Below are 17739 nucleotides of genomic sequence, written 5' to 3' on the forward strand. Positions count from 1 at the left end.
TATTACACCCATGGATCTGAGCATCTGATTTGTTGCCGAGTGTCAAGAATAGAATATACGTTCGCGGAGTCTGAAACAGGTATAACTGTGTGTAGGCGGGCACTCGATAGCTGCTCTCTTTCTCTCTCTCTCTCTCTCTCTCTCTCTCTGTCTCTCCACACCACATGAGAATTTTATCTTTGTGCAACACAGAAAACCTGTCTCTCAATTGACGATAAGATATATTTCGAAAAACAAAAAATACTTCTGCGCGGACACATGATTTAAACAAATGAGGAAAGAAAACCAGAGTATTGTTAAAAATATTACTATATTTGTCGAGAATGTCAAAAATTTATACTAAAAATGAGTCATATAAATACAAATACATAAACATGATAGGTATAGACCGCGCATTCCTTAATCTTAACTTCTGTGCCTTACACTGTCAAAAAGAATTTGGTATCATTTCTTCAACTTGATACCTTAGAGAGAACGAGAGAGAGAGAGAGAGAGAGAGAGAGAGAGAGAGAGAGAGTGCTTTCAGCTCATTTTTCCTAAAACGAATCTTATTCTTCCTAAAACAACTTCACATGCGTAATCTATTCTAAGTATGTCTATATATATATATATAAATATGAATATATTACGTAATGTTTAATTCTCGTAATAAATATTTAAATATTTCAGTTCTGCATATTTTTCATAAATTTTAAGTAAATAACAAAATAACTTAAATAACATCATTATTAATTGCCCTTGATACTATTAAAAATATTTTGTATATTATGCATAACGAAATTGATAAGGATATTCTCCGACTGCGAAAATAATCCTTGTCAGTATTATTATGTCTATGATATACAAAATTTAATGTAATCTAATTTAATTTATTTGTGTATCAATTACAAATTAAAAACGGTGACAGAATTAAGCAAGAAAAAAATAGTTAAAGTACAGGTGCACAAAATGGTAAAGCACCAGCAAAATCTGCTACTCTAATGTCTATCACAAGAGAGAGAGAGAGAGAGAGAGAGAAGAGAGAGAGAGAGAGAGAGAGAGAGAGAGAGAGAGAGAGAGAGAGAGAAAGAGAGTAATGAGTTACGGTTATAGAAGCGCAAAAGCGGAACAAAAGGGTATGAAAAATAGATCGTATTTAAAAATACAGAATAAAGAATTACAAAACAAAACACAAATTTAACAAATAATATTGAATACAAACTTGAATATAGTCGTCGAATATAGTCGTAGTTGAATATAGTAGTCGAGAAAAAAATTAAGTACAAAATATAACAATAACAGTATAAATCAAATACGAAATAACAAAAAATAAAATACAATTATTGAATTTAGTACTAGAAATAATAGTACTAATTATAATAGAAATATTTCTGATAATATCAAGGGCAATCAATAATGATATTATTGAAAGTTAATTTATCATTTACTTAGTATAAAATTTGTTGCAATTACGATAATAATCATTGTTCTATTACATCATCATCAATTCAGAATTCCGTTCGGCGCTTTAATATTGCTGAAAGAAAAAGGCAGACTCACGTCGTCCCTGTCCTCTTGCAGCTCGTCGTCGGGACTTCCCTCGAGGACAAACCCGACCTCATTGTTGTTCCTTGTGAGCGATGGCAGCTTCCTTGGCGTCAATTCATCGCCGTCCGTGTCTCTCTTACGCTTGCTGTGCTCGTTAAGCGCAGCCTCGTGCTCGTCCAACATGTCGGTGACCATCAGTTCCGACTCGACGCTCGTCGGGGATACGACCTCGTCCAGCGGTGACATCGTCGTCGTCCGGTCAGCTTCACCGGCTTCCAAGACGGACATGGTGGACTCCGGAGTCCAGAGTTGATGATACCCGCTACCTTGCTCGTCGGGACTCGCGCAGATCTGACGAGATAGTCGCCAGCCGCTGATAGGTAACAGCCAGACACCGACAGTGGCCAAGTGAGTACGGACGCGAGTACATAGAGCCTTCTTTCGTCGTAAAATCTCGTCCGTTCCGCGACCAATTATCGGAAGTTACCAGAGATATCGGTTAATCTTAATGTTGGAATTTCCATGAGCTCGCCATCGTCCAATTGGAAAGGAACTCGGAGATCAAACCTGAGCCAGTTTATCGTTGTTAACTCTGACAATGTAAGGATCTCTCGATAATGAGACATGAGAGTCTCGTGTACACGTGTTAAACTTCAATTTGATAGATACATTCCTGTATATATGTTTGTCATTACGGTCGACAAACGATGCGCGTATCATCCAGTAATGATTGTTTAACGAGAGGAATGCATGGGTTCGCTATCGTTGTTAAAACTTTGGCCAATTACGAAGATCCGATTGTCAGTAACATTCACATACATTTGTCGAATCGCATCGTCGGCGGCAATCTTTCCTGATTATTCCTTGATGGCATAATGATCGTTCATTAACTGGATAAACTTGGTTTATTTACGAGAAATATCAACAAGCGCACTCGAGCGCTTCAAATCACCAAGTTGTGTGTCGTTAGCGAAACGTTGTCGAGAATATGTAAGTTTTTCATCGGGCTGCGCCTTGATTTCTGTACGATTAAATTTCCATACACGAGCCAGGCATTAAAATTGCCATTAATCGCGATGTTACACCTCTCGCAGCCATCACTGTACGATGACGTTGAATTTCAGACGCGTACAAACGTCATCGCATCAGCGTTTATACTTGTTCCATACCAGTTTTACAATAAATGACACAAATCAGTGGCACGCTGCGAAATGAAGACGTACTTTCTTAAAAAAAAAAAAAAATTGTCGCAAAGGGAAACTCTAGCTATATCACTACTATGGCATGAAACTTGGGAGTATCTATAGTGACGACTTACAATGGCACTGCTATAATTGTATGCAAATTCGCTGTCAAACGTAACTTTCACTATCGTTGAAGAGCCATTCACGAAAAGAAACTACGTTGTTCTCGACGCGCGTTACGTTCCACTCAATTAAGAGACCTCAAACGTCAACAGTATTTGCGAACAGCTGTCAGCGCGCCGTTTCGTCGGAGCTTCGACATCTCGATCGTTCGACGAGGAATCGCGTTTACGCGATCGTTTTAGCAAGACTTCGATAATATAACCAGGTAACGCAAGGCGGGATTTCTTTGAGGGCCAATCGGGCGCACGTCAATCATGCAGCGCGAACGGATCGTGGTAATCCGCAGAATGTTATTACAATGTTTGACCTGAAATCGAAGTCTCGCCGTGGAATCTTGCAGCGCCGGAGAAATTTTGTCGCGTTAAAACACGCGGGGACAGTTCAATGCCTCGATCTTGCGTCACCGATCGCCTCCGGACCGCGTCTCGCGTTCACGCGATGCGTCAGCTTTCGAACGAGTTTCGACGAGGCTCGTTTCGAGACGATCGTCGAGGGGGACGACCTCGTGCCTGCTTGTGCGCGCATTCAACTCTCCGCGCGCGATACGCAATCCGCGCCGAGAGATGATCTCTCTCCCGTTCCACCTTTCCGTTTTTCCTCCTCTGTGCGCAGCTAAGGCAGCTTCGATCATTAGATTGAATACGTCAATACATAATTAAACGGCATCCCATCGTCGCGCGCAGATTTTTCCCGGACGCGATTACGTCGCGATTGCGTCGTTATTCAGGTCGTGAACTTTTTTCTTCTTTTCGCCGTCAATAGCAGGATGACTATTGAATTTGAAAAAGAAAAAAAGAACGTCAGAAGATCGAGTAATCGACTTGCGAGTAATCTCCTTCGACGCACTTCTTCATTCGCGATTCGATCGATGCGGAATTATCGGAGTACCGGAGTATACTCGCAACGGCATCCAATGGCGTACATACGCTCGCGTGTGGCGAACGACGCAGAAGCCGCGGGCAGCCACCGAAAGTCACGTGGCAGGCTGGTTCCGCGGTGCGAGTCGGTGCCGGTTTACCGTTCTCACAATCGACAGCCTGGCCGTTCGACCCGGCCCGATTTCACCGCGGAATCGAGACGTGGACGGTGGTCGGTGGCGAGATACCGTCCTCGATCGATCGACGCGCGCGGCACGCTGACATGCCGATATCCTCTCTCAGTTTACGCGAGGCCGATTGTGTTTATTCGAGCCTGCGTAGTAAGATAATAAATCACGCGCATCACGTAGATTCTCGAATCCTTCGTCGCGCGAGATTCCCTCCTCCTCTTCCTCCTTTTCTCTAGCAATCGCGAGAATCAAATTTCGATAATATTCACCGTCGGTGATAGTTGATTCACGCATTACGCACGAACCTTATTAATCTCTCATTACGGCTTAATTCCATTGTGAAAACACACTGCGAATGACGATCACCACTTTCTGGAATCTGTCTCACTTCGTAGCGAGTAACGTTGGCATCCCGCGGCGAGAGCGCGATCGATCAATCCGACTAGACCACGTGGTCGTGAACTGTCACGTGGGGGCGAAGAGAAGATGATGATGACGATGATGAGGACGACGACGACGATGATGACGATGTTGGTGATTAACTGTACAAGGGCGACTGCGGGAGGGGCGGTCACGGAAAGGGAGCACCAAACCAACCCACTCGTTCCGCGAGGTCACTTTCGGAAAAGTCACCCGGTGGAAAGCCGCGGTACGCACTCTTTTAGACGCCCGTGTATTGGTCGAAGGTCGACGAGGACCGATCGGGCGACACCGCGTTGGCGCGCGCGCCTCTCGAGAATGGCCTAGAGGCGAAAAGAGGAAAGGATCTCCTCGAGTGGCGCCGCCCGCGGCAGGAGGGGGCAAGTGTCTCTCTTTCTTTCTCTTTCTCTCTCTCTCTTTATTTTTTCCTCGCTCTCTCGTGCGTGGAGCAAGTGTTGGAGCGCAGCTCCACACGATATACTCGGTGGACCGACCACCACCATCACCATCACACGCAACCATCGTACGTCGTTGGTACCGGTGCGTCCACAGGCACAAATACCATCAACTGTACCAGCTGTCGCACTCTTCGTCTCGCTTCATCGCTGTATCTTATGGTCTCGTCGGCGCTGCTTCCGCCGACCGATGAACGCCTCTCGAGCTTCATCCTCCCGCTCTGCCCTGCTAGCCCCCTTCCGTGTCGTTTCCTCCACCGTAGCGTTCCTCCTCTTCGATCTCGAGCGTCGTCTTCGTTCGACCGTAGTCAGAGACTAGACCGCTCGGTGTCTCTCTCCTTCTCTCGCGTCTCTCGTCGAACGAGAGTACGCGGTGTACGTGTGTTTGCGGATCGAGAAGGATCGTCGTACAACTTGAGGAAACTTGAACAAGACAGACGAAGGGAGGATGTGAATTTAACATTTTCCTTTCGCTGGAACGCTTGACGTTTCTTCCCGTTCGCGTCTCGTTGCTCTTCTCTTCTTCCTGATCGCTGGAATATCGGGAGGGAAATAATCGTCCCGCGGGGACGTGCTTGTCAATGAACTCGAGTGTATACTTATCTCGGGCCGCTTTGTCGCTGCTTCCTTCGTGGATGACGGCTGAGATGCGTGCGAGGGCACGCCGAGATCTAGCGCTTAGATCGAATTATCGGATATCCGAAACTTTTTGGATTTATTAGACCGGTTCTGTACGCAAAACATAATCTTGTGCTTCTCTTTTCTACCGAGCATCTAATTATCAACGCATGTAATTCACAGGCAAAGTCTTTTTATTACATATACTGCATTTATCGCGCGATGGAAACAAGTATATGATTATTATTATGTTCAACTATAATCTTGGAGATAAGATTAATACTATACAGCATTTACTCCGATCGTACTTAGAATTTTATATAATCCCGAACGTATGTAAATCCCAGTGTATATAAATCCTGATTTCTTTTTAAATTGTGATGATTTTCAATCCTATATAATTTCTTATAATTTTTGTAAAAGAATTATGGCATACATTGTGCAAAATATTATAAATCGTCTGTATTTCGTTTTTTTTTTCCTCTTATAAAGATAATAATAATTAAAGTTGCGATTATTTAACTTATTTTTTTAAGTTTATCGCAAACTGCCAAATTTTTTCATTACATTACAATAAATCTCACCTAATCATATGTAATTTCTTTTTTTATTAAACTCGTGTAACACTACTCTTCCCTTCATTTCTTTTCTCTCTTATTCTTGTCGCGCCCCGAGATATTTTTGTTCTGCGTGTCATCAATTTGCGGCGGCGCACATCTCCGCAACAGGTATCGGCTCCTTGTCTCTACTCCATCAGATCTTTACTAACGACGTACGATCTGTCGGCTGTTCTCGCGCGATCCACGTCGATTCGATCTAACGCTAGATCACTTTAGACCGGTCTCTCTCTTTCTCTCTCGCTACCTTCGTTACCTGCTCTACCAATTAGCGTTGCGCACGTAACGCACGCATGCACGCACGCACGCTTCTCGATGTTGCGCGAGCGAAGGCTTAACTAACTGCCGAGCCTAAATCTAGTGACGTCGATTAGATATGTAGTAATTGATTTATTTTCGAGATTGACCGTCAAGAAGTCTCTTAAAACGAGAGCTTTTAGATTCTAAAATAAAAAAAAATACACAAATGTTTATTACGCTTTTATTCATAGATTTGTTTTTATTCCTGCTAGAATATTTTTCACTAGAATACTTTCTTTCTTGCTTCCGCCAATACCAAATATATATATAAAAAAAAAAAATACAATATACTAAAATTAATTAAGTAATTTGATTAATTAATTCGATTAAGTAATTACTCCTTCTGTAGTTGTATATAAATTAATTGTATAAAAATTAATTACAAAGAAACTAATATGGAGTCAACGCTGTAATTGCATGCGCAAATTCTTTCTAAATTATTATTTAATAGGTAAATTATTATCAAATATATATTTATTTCACACTTTAAATTCTAAAAGTGTACACTAATCCAACTACAAACCTTACATATTTATAATACAAAAAAGGAATAGAGAAAGAATAGCGAAAGAAAGCCATTGCAAACAAAAAAATAAATACAATACATAAATCTGTATATATTATAATGGTATACATCGTTCATTATTAAGAATGAAAGAGCTGGAACTGATATATATGTATATAATTAACACAGGCTCGAACGTAATTAAAGGAAGATAATAAGCGTGCAATCAGTTAGATTCCCGGCATCATTCATGAATACTCTTCCCCGTATCGAAACTGACGCACTTGACGTCTGCTCTATGAGTTTAAAGTACAAGGTAATCGATAAAACGCGATTATTACTGTACGTCGAGACGCGTGACTTATGTGCGACTTGCGAGGGTCGATCATTCCATATCATACCTTCCAGTGAAAGACTTCCATCGGCGACTTATTTATACACGATTAAGATAAGATCGGTAAGATAATCGATTCCGATTGATATCAGGTCATTAATGGCATGATTAAACCATCGACATTAAATATAACAAAGCTGGAGGGCTGATCGGCGTCGTTAGGTATCAACTTAGTGACAAATTTTAACGGGATTATCCATGCGAGTGTGCGTGAATGCATGTGATGTCGACGGGAACGTGGGACGCGATTTACGTGCGTAGATTGTACGCATTCCTTCATATGTTTTGGCCGAAATGTGAATGGCAGTAAAAACAAAATGAGTCGATCATTAGAAAAGAATGCGACGGTAATATGAACGACGCTATATAATCCGAACTGCAATAAATTTGTCTGAGATACACAGTTCTTTCTGCGTAACTCGTATTGGATTTGCGTAATCGAGTACAAAAAAACAAGAGCTGAATAATAATGCTCTTTGTATTTTCTCTTTTTTTAAATATGTTATTTAATATATTAAAATATATTAAATATATTAAAATATATTATTTAATATTCAATAGTTAATATTTAATATATTAAAATATATTAAATATATTAAAATATGTTATTTAATATATTAAAAAAGACAAACGTGTAATCTGCTGTCATATAAATGTAGATATAACCTACAGTCTCGGCCAAAAATGTTAGGCATGTATATTTTCATTTATCTAGAACTCTTTTACTTGCATTTTTATGTACCTATTAGTTGTCGACTTTAAAGTTCTTAATATTTTTTACCTGTGTATGATGAAACAGTTTTTATGAGATTTTTAATTAAAATATAATTTTATTTATTCAAAGTAATTTCTAGAATTTTATTTTATTTTTATCAATCGGGATATGTGATTTCTTAGCGCATTATAGATCTCAGTAAAGTTTGAGAAACAACTATAAATAAAAAAAAAAACATATAGTAACAATAATGTTAACGATTTTAAAACGCGATTTATCTTTGATATAGATCGATCGGGATCGATCGCAAAAAGAATATAGCCGATTCAATGTTAATTCAATGTTGCATTATCAAAATTTAATTAATAGAAAGTCCGTAAAGTGCATGGAGAAAGTCGAACTGATTGTGAGAATCAAACATAAGCTGTATTCGCAAATTGACTTTTTGCAAATCCATTTTTATTTCAATATTCTTATTACGCGCAATGAACTAATTACATTTTACGTTAACATGTTTTCTGTATGTTTATTTTCTGCGCATTTCAATTTTAACGATATTGCTACTTATCGATGCGTAAATCCGACTACTGGACTTCGTCAGATGACCTTTTAATTAACGTGTTGTCACTCGTTTCCTTTAACGCTGCTTTTACATGAAAGTTTTTTTTTATCGTTAGATATTTAAATATTTACGCTGTTCGGTTTTACGACCTCGCTGGTTTTTGCAACATTCGCTTTTAGAAATGAGGAGATTAAAAGTTGTAGATGGACGAATTGGATGGGACTAATTCTATAAAAGCGGATCCGCGTTGGTCAAGTTGCGCAATCGGTAATCCGTGTCGATTGCGCCACGTCGACGAAAGTACCGAGTCGCACGAATCGTTTCTATAATCACGCTATAATTACGCGCGGAATTCGTTGCGGCGATTAATATCGGTTTAACGAACAAAAATATTCGGGTCAGGTGAGCAGCGATCGGCGACAACGGGTCCGACGATTCATGGGAGGCTGGCCCCCTCGGCATACCAAGACAGATCATTTCTTCCTCCTTCCCCTCTCTCACGTCCTCTTTCTGCTCTCCTTTGGTGTGTAAGCACCTGTCCAGACTGAGTGGATGGTATTCTGTTCTGGGTACAAGCGAGTAAACCTGAAACTTTTCTTCTTCAAGTCGAATGTGCGAAAGAGCTGCACGCGCGCGTATATTTTCCTTAAAAGCATATTCTGCAGTTTGATTATCGTAATTTATGATTACTATATTTCTATAAAGTCGTAAGAAGATCTCTATCAGTAAAAATAAAACTGAAATTTCTGAAAATTTCTTAATTGCAACGCAAAAGGCAAAATTTACTTTTTAAATCTTTCAAATATTTCTATAGTAAAATTATCTCATTTCAAATTTGAAATTCTGACACGTAAATATATATACAGTGAGTGCAAACAGAGAAAATATTTTTTTTTTAATTTGATTTTTAAAAAGTAAATATTATTCACCGAGAAATGAGTCATCGAATTAATGTCGAATCGACATCGATACGATGATTTTAACACCATTTGACGTCGGTTGACGTTTAATTGATCACTTCTTGTTGGATAATTAACAATTTATTTATGAAGAATAAAATAGACTGTATGTTTTTTAAAATTATATATGCCAAAAAGATGTGTATTAATTATGAAAAAACATGTCATCTAAAAAATAAGCGAAAATTAAAAATTATATTGTTTGGATGCTCAAAAAATATTCGTACAGTCGAGAAATTTAACTTCTAAAATTAGGAATACATGCGAAGCTCGTTTCCTTATGTTAGAACAGAATGTATTCATTGCATAAAATTGTTAATTAATGTTTATTTTCTACAAATAAGACTTTTTTTTATAAAAAATTCCTTGTACGAATACTTTTTGCTCTAACTGTATATGTGTATAGAATTCATACTTTATATACAAACGTGCACACGTTTTTTCAATATGTTCAAAAATGTAGTTTAAAATTAAGAAAAAAAAAATACACGAAAAAATTGTTATAGGTATACTATTGAAGATCACGATTAAGATTAAGATCTAAATTGCATCATTATTACAATGTGAAACAAATTGGAATTTGTGAAAGACATTAAAATAAAATTTACACTCATTAAAAAGAAGTTGACGAGAATAATTTACGAAGCGTCTACAAGTATCTTTTTTGTATAAAATGCAAATTACCGAAACGCTACAACTTGTGTAAGTATAATTCCTCTTTCTCTACCTATCTGTCTATCAATCTCTTTCTCCATTCAACAGTTTCTTCTAGAGAAGCCAAATCCTTATCGTCGTATATATATATATATACTAAGAATTCCTTGCTGCCACCCACGTGCTCAGAAGATCACTACTGAGAACAGCTACGATCGTCGACCACGTGCGAAAAAAGTCTTGTGAGGGATAAGAGAGAAGGGGAAAAAGCGCCCCGTCAAGTTATCCGGTGCGAGGAAGGGAACGAGGAGGAAGATACATTTTTCAGATTATAACCGACCCGTTCTCGATAATGCGAGTACGTCGGTGGCGCCGAAAGGGACGACGAACGACGAGAGCCTGGTAACAGTGCCTGGCATTCCCGAGAGAAATCTTTGAGCATATTTTCACGTCTATTCTGAGGGCGCGTCTCTGCCGGATGCAGATAGCGGCGGCCGTGTCGCGGGATGTGTGGCCACGTATGGGTGGCGCACAATATCCTCCTGATGGTAAAGGCCATCCAACCTGCACGATACGACGTAATACACTCGCCGGGATAATATATTGCTGTACAAATGGCGCTACGCCCCGCCGCGCGTACCTGTGCTCCGCTCCGCTCCGCTCCATCCTCCGCTTATCTCTGCTCGATTTTCACGCCGCGCCGGCGACGGCGTGTCTTCGACGTCGGCAACGTCGTTGTCGTGGGCGGACGTCGTTCTACGGTACGTGCAAAATTAACGTGTGAGGAAGCGTGTTAGAGATCTTGTAACACAGAGTCTGACCACGTGACGAGTGAATTTGACAGTATATCTTACTCTCTAAATTCTTTGGGGTAGAATCTCATACTGAAGAGCTGATCTTGAAAAAGAGTGATTCGATTTTCAATCTTTAAGGGGATCCTAAAGTAAAGCTCGAACTCCGACGAAATCACCAGAATAATATTTCACGTAACCCATGATACACGCAGTTATATGTACGTGTCAATTTGCGTATAATAAATTCGTCACGATAAAGTCTAAGTCTAATTCTAAGAACTCGACATTGTTTGTGTAAACTACGTATCTAGGAAACCATTGTTTCCATTATTTAGTACATACAGGTTGCGAAAATTTCACATCAAGCAAATGTTGTGACTTGACAGCTGAGACGTCATGTTACATTAAAAAATGATAAAAAATATATTAATTTTGAAATTTTTGATTGTTTTCGGTATAGACTCCACTTTTCAAACACGTATTAAAACGTTACCAAACATATTTTGTATATTTTAATCCTGCAAAAGGATTTTCGAATCGATGAAAGAGAAAAAAAGTATTTCTTATACAAAAATTATACGTGCTTACGTGGTAACAGGAGGCTTTAGGATCCCTTTAAATGTGAGATTCACTTCAAAAGTTTCAGAGTAGAGTTGAGAGAAAAAGTAGGTAAATATATTTCTTCCTTGTATATATTATAAGTATATATTCACTTTCTATTTAGATTGTCTTATTCTATAATCTTAATTAAAATTATGAAATGAAGCAGTATAATTTAAAGTGAAAGAGAGAGAGAGAGATAGTATATATCTACAGGGAGGAAAGTACATAATGTCTTTCTTATAGGTTTTGACAGAATCACTCGTGACTAGATTCTATTATAGAATTTCTACGAGAAACGAATTGCTAAAGATTGATGTATCTCGCGCAGGGGATACTCGTTATCTAAAATAGGAATTGTGGTTCGTCTTCCGACGCAACAAGGGTACTTCCTTCGTGTCGTTAAATTCGAAAGGTGTAATAACGCGTACAGCAAAGTCGTTGAGTAACGTGCCGTATTGCACTTGCGGTCACGTTGTTAGATCCATTAATAAATTTCTTGGAAGGCTGTCAGGATCCACCGGTACGCTAGACAACCTGTCGAGTTTGCAGAAATAGGGCACTGGACTCTCCCTTACGCCGTGAATTACGTACAGATGAGATTCTGTGGATTAAACGAGCCAGTATGGCGCGCTCGAATGGGGAGCGATAGATAGGCCGAGATAAACGCCAGCGTCGACTACTAGAAATTGCACTGCCAATTGCGTGTCGTTGCCATCGACATCGTGATCGCAATCAGCAGCGACGGGTCGTTCCGTCCATACCTATTTCTCTCCTTATCCCGTAACCTCGGCCAATAATAATGGCAGATAGGCGTGGCCTGTTGAGAGATTTGTTATTACAATCGCGTCTTCGATCACGCGATTTAGATCCGTGCCCGAGAGCACCATCCGCTACCGCGACGATTGCGTCGATTGCGTCGATTGCGAAATCGGCGATGACGTGTTCACGTGTTGTTGTGCCCGGTCGATTTATTGCCGTCCGTCATCTTCGTCCGTCTACGAAACGAACAATCATGCTTATTTCCGTTATAGTTGACATTCGCTTACAGTTTCTCCAAGGTGCTGTCAAAACAAACTGAGATCAATCGCTTTTTCTATTCATCATCGATTGGTTTCCTTCTGAATATTCTAAAATTCATAAAGTACTTGTGATTCGTATTAAACATTAAGGAAAAAATGATGAGTACAAATATGAGTACAACGTGGTAATTGCACGAATAAAACACACAGTTATAGTTAAAAAAATATTAATCATTTAATATAGAACAAATTCGAGTTTTCTTGGAGATATCCTTACACTTGGCGATTCAATTTAAGCTTTTATTAACTTCAATGTGGACTCAGAAGTGAAAGATCCTTGTTAAAAAAATGTTATTAAAAACATATGTGGCCTGGAATGTTGGATATATGTTTCACTGTAAGAGAAAAATTAATTTAAGAAAGACGTTCCAAGTAAAAAAAGAGTGATCTTACTCATCTGCAAGTTAATATTTAAACCATATTTTTTCAGTAACGTAAAAAATAATATTGATCAATAAACATATAAATAATTAATAAAAATATAAGCTAAAAATGAATCCAAGAAGAGTCAAACGTTCTATATTAAATAATTTATATTTTTACTTATTAATGGTGTTTTAGTATTTTATTGGCACATTAATTACTGCATTATTTCCTGTTTTTTCTTCTTAATCTTGAATTTATATACCGATGAAAAAACAATAAAATGTTAAGTATCTATTTATTTCTTTGTAATGCCTAAGATGATCTCGACATTTCCAATTTAACAATTTTATATGTAAAGAGTGTTTTTTTAAGCCCGATAGATTTTTTTTAAGCCCGATAGAACTTAAAATTGTAAAAACTAACACAAAAATTAAATTATAATCAAAAAATTTTTTTTAGTCGAAAGATCAATGCATGGCATTAACATTTGAAAATGATTTCGGGCATATGGCCACCGCGGCTGTTTAATTTAATTTTTTGTTTTATTTTTTACAATTTCAAGTTCTATCGGGCTTAAAAAAAACACCCTTTATTTCTCTAAATATTCGGTGCATTAAATACAATCTTTTGCAAATCATTGCTCGCTAAGCTACATAACATTCTTAATGACGCTAATCTACGCTATTCCTCGTGTATTTAATTATTACAGAACGTTTTATACCATACAATTTCAATTTATCCGTATAAAAAATCCTTTCAATTCCGATAATTTTCTCTTCACATATTTTTTTTATGTAGACATACGTTTTATTTGCATTTTATTTTTTACAGATAATTATTGATATTCGGAAGAAAATAGTTAAACTGAAGTAGGCACTGAAAAATCCTTTGCGGCACCACGGAAAAGGTATAGAGAAATAACACGTACGGCTATTTCTACTAGTTAAAGGCTGCGGCCGCGGTTTATGCCACGCTTGGCGGTACTGCATGTTAACGTAACGAGACCGGTCACGCGATCGATACTATGTATGCCATATATATAAAATACGTCTCTCAGAACATCCATTTACATTTCAGATTCTATGGAGAACAACACAAATTGCCAGTATATATATATCTCTCGCAATTAGATTACGCACGCTAATCGTTATTAACTCTATCGTGTTATATTTCTTCGTGTTATTAACGCTATTGTGGTCGCAAAACGCGTCTGCTGTCGTCCACGTTGACACGCCGCAGAAACGAAATACTAAATCTTAGCCAGAAATTGAATTTTCATTAACCAATTTATAATACCGCGCTTTTGTGACGATCAGAATGATCTCTGCTCAAGAGTCGTTACCATATAATTGAATTTCAATTTTTATTTATTCTAACAATAAGTGATATTTTGTATTTGTAATATTACGCTCAACATTACATCTTAATATTCTTTTAATTTAAATCCTGATACTCGATTGACGAATTTGAGATCCATCTTGAAATGAACGTTTTGTGATTCGGACACAAAGAGCATATTAATTATACGAAGAGAGAGAAAAAAAATTAAGTGGGATAAAGTAAATTTAAATTCAAAGTCTCCAAACGTCTCCTACGAATTTTTTCAACTGTTTAAATTGATTATTTTTCAAATTAAAATCTCAGTATATTTCAACCGTACAACAATATTTCATGTGTGATTATCTGGCGCAGGCATACCGCAGAAAACGACGAATATACTCGGATTGTTAAAATATGCAGCATCGTCCGAGATCGGAGTCCATCCCGAATGGACCATTTGCGGTTTCTCGAGCAAGAATAGCGATATCAGGCACTCGATCGTGACGCATCCCTCGTTTTTTTCATTATAATCGGTTACTCTCCTTGCATTTCAATGTAACCGCTCGTAGTACGTGCGCAAGCCTTGATGGTCTCCGCTTTAAGACGGACTGGCGAATCGATCGGTAAACGTGAAGACGAATCTGCCATTGGAGATGATCCGATAGAGAAACGATTTACAATGTCGCAAGAGCTCATTGACTTCTCGATTTGCATGGGAAGTCCGTGAAGACCTCGCGGTCGTTGACCATCGCGACCTATTTCATAAAGCTTGATAGGTCGACAATCACGTGTGTCGAATGTGTGACAGGTACGTATTTGCAAGTTATTAAATATGATGTATGTCTCCTTTTCAGGAACATAATAATAATAACAACAGGAAAACGCCTGTCATCGTGATAGAACGAAACCCACTTGACGTACGAAATTTCATCTGTCATAAAGCAACGGAGTATGCTAAAACTTGTACCTAAAGGTACAAGAACGGAATAAATTTTGTACCGCGAGAGTGTAGCTGTGTAGAGTGTAGGAATCCATAATTTTAGATTGATCATTAATTTGAAATTAATTCAGGAAACTGAACATCGCTCTCACGTAAATTCCTATCATCATTATCGTTAACCCTTTTGTCAATGCACAATATTTCACCTTTTCAGTATTGTTTCTCGCTAAAAATGTAAAAGTAAAAACGAAATAAAATACAAAACTGGTCTTTGTTGTTCGAAGAATAGAACTTTTGAGGCGTCATAACGAAAAATTCGTACACAAATATAAAAATGTTTATTGTTTAAAATTCGATATAGATGTATTGACAGAAGAATAAATAAAATGTAGCATTTACTTGCGAGTTAAATCAAGTACGAGATTTCGATATGTGTACGAAGCTTCACGTTTATAACAATATACCGTTGTACCTCGGATGTCACAGCGCTTAGACAAGTGGTTTTTAATTATTGTATACAACGTCGAAGGTGCTATAATTCACATGTGTGCGTTATGACTCAAATTGCACGCGTACTTGTCATTTTATTTCCAGCATCAATATTTGTGGTGACTCGCGGCACCTGCAGAGGCAACCACCGGCGCGGCGTTAACGTTGGTTTATTCCACGTTAATTCCTCGATAAACGTGCTCGCACCGTTTACATCGTTTTCATTGCGTGCCACGGGGTAAGGTAAAATAAATTGCGGGGCGGTACGGTGAGCGTAAAACTTATTGTCGGAGCTATCTCGAGCACCCGAGTGCGCGCATTGCGCACTCCAGGAGAATGGCGGAACGACAGGACAAACATTAACCGACGCACGGTGAATGCGGTATGTCCGGTTACGTGCTAATGCGATTTTACAACGCGAATACGGGCTTCTTACGGGTATATACGCGATTCCGCGTGCGTCCCAGCAATTGCCGTCACCGTTTTCAGTAATAAAGCAAAACGAAACGCCAGTTTCGCGTTTTCAAAAAAAGGAAGTAGTGGCTATGCCGGCTATTTCCGGATGCAATTCGTCAGTGAACAATGAAATTCTCAAATCCAGTTATTGCTAAACGTATGATTGTTACAATTTAAAAAAGTGTCGTTTAGCCTAAAATTTATGACTGAATTTCAGGTTCATACTTGTTACGTCTATATTAGACTACGCTCGGAAATACCATTCGAATACCTCCATGTATCATTTTATTATTATGTAACATTCCGTAAGCAATAAGGACAAAATAATACATAGGAGTACATGAAGTAGTATTTATTATATAGACTTGGTTGTTTATAATAAAGTTTATATTGTAAAATTTTTATTTTAATTTTTCAATTAATATCAAAATTTTACAATATAAACAATCAAGGCTACGTTCAGAAATACCACTTCATGTGCTCCTATATATGTATAATACGTACAATATTATTTTATTCTTGTTGTTAATTCAGAGTAGATTTTTCCTGAATAGTGTAATTTAATTTCTCGTATTCCACAATGTCTTCCCCCTTATATTTTCATTTGTTTACTCACAAGAATTCTCCGACAACTTTGAGAAAATATTTAAAAAAATCGCACAATCTCTGACATTAATCCACAATTGATAACAAAAATTAATGAGGGAAAATACATGCGATAGCTATAATCATTTATATAATTTCGCATGTAAATATGCCGTTTGCAGCACGATCGCTTCGATCGCTATCTTCCTCGATTAATTATCTTTCTCGTGCTGCGCCTTCGCTCCCGCAATAGTCCCTCTGAGAAATATTTCCTAGTGTTTATCAGCATTTTTATTTTCCGCACATTTCAAGCACCTTTCCCCATCTATCCTTCCGCGTGTGCATTCGCAAGCATCGTACGAATAAGCTTCCACGTACCTCTACTCGGGTTTTTCTCTTTCGTTCTGTATACCGATCCTCTCTTACTTGATCTCTCTCTCTCTCTCTCTCTCTCTCTCTCTGCCTCTCTCTCTCTCTCCCCCTTGTCCGCGTTGATCTGTCCCTTCCACCCCGCGCCGAGATTCCGCTCGACTCGCGCTCGTTTGGTCCAGCCCAGCATCAGGTCAACGCCCTAGTGACCAACGCACCTTGTTCCTACGTGTTCCATCCGTTCATAACGCGTGCGTGTGGATCATCCCAGTACGAACGTGTGCGTGCGTATGTACGACGGTACGTGTATCGCGTATGACTCGTATGAGGGCTCGATCTAGGGCAAGCGAGCAGATGCCGGAGAACGCGGCTTTTTCTTCATCTACCTGCGGCATCGGACACCAAACGAGGTCCCGATCGAAAAAGTCGAACGTAGCCGCCTGAAGTACCGTCGCGATCGTCGAGGTGGATCGTGGAAGATTTATGAATCCAAAGCGACTCGTCCAGTCAACGTAGTCGACCGGTACTTCTCGGCCAAGCTCAATTAAACATGTAAATTTAATAAGAGCTATGCGAGATTGTCACTGAGATTGAGTT

At 38.8% G+C, this 17739-nt stretch overlaps 1 protein-coding gene across 4 annotated transcripts in view; it reads right to left on the reverse strand.

Moving 5' to 3' along the window:
• TfAP-2 (transcription factor AP-2) overlaps positions 1–17739 on the reverse strand; it is a 235370-nt gene that overhangs the window by 95389 nt on the left and 122242 nt on the right. The window contains exon 1 of one of the 4 annotated variants that reach the window (XM_011051569.2): positions 1540–12950. The exons of the other annotated variants lie outside the window; for them this stretch is intronic. Coding sequence (XP_011049871.1) covers positions 1540–1815 — 276 coding nt within the window. The 5' untranslated portion in view covers positions 1816–12950. Of the gene's footprint in view, positions 1–1539; positions 12951–17739 lie in introns of those variants that run through there. 4 annotated transcript variants of the gene reach the window in all.

Source organism: Acromyrmex echinatior, chromosome 3, assembly GCF_024713525.1.
Source record: "Acromyrmex echinatior isolate Ae372 chromosome 3, ASM2471352v2, whole genome shotgun sequence".
NCBI classification, from domain to species: Eukaryota; Metazoa; Arthropoda; class Insecta; order Hymenoptera; family Formicidae; genus Acromyrmex; species Acromyrmex echinatior.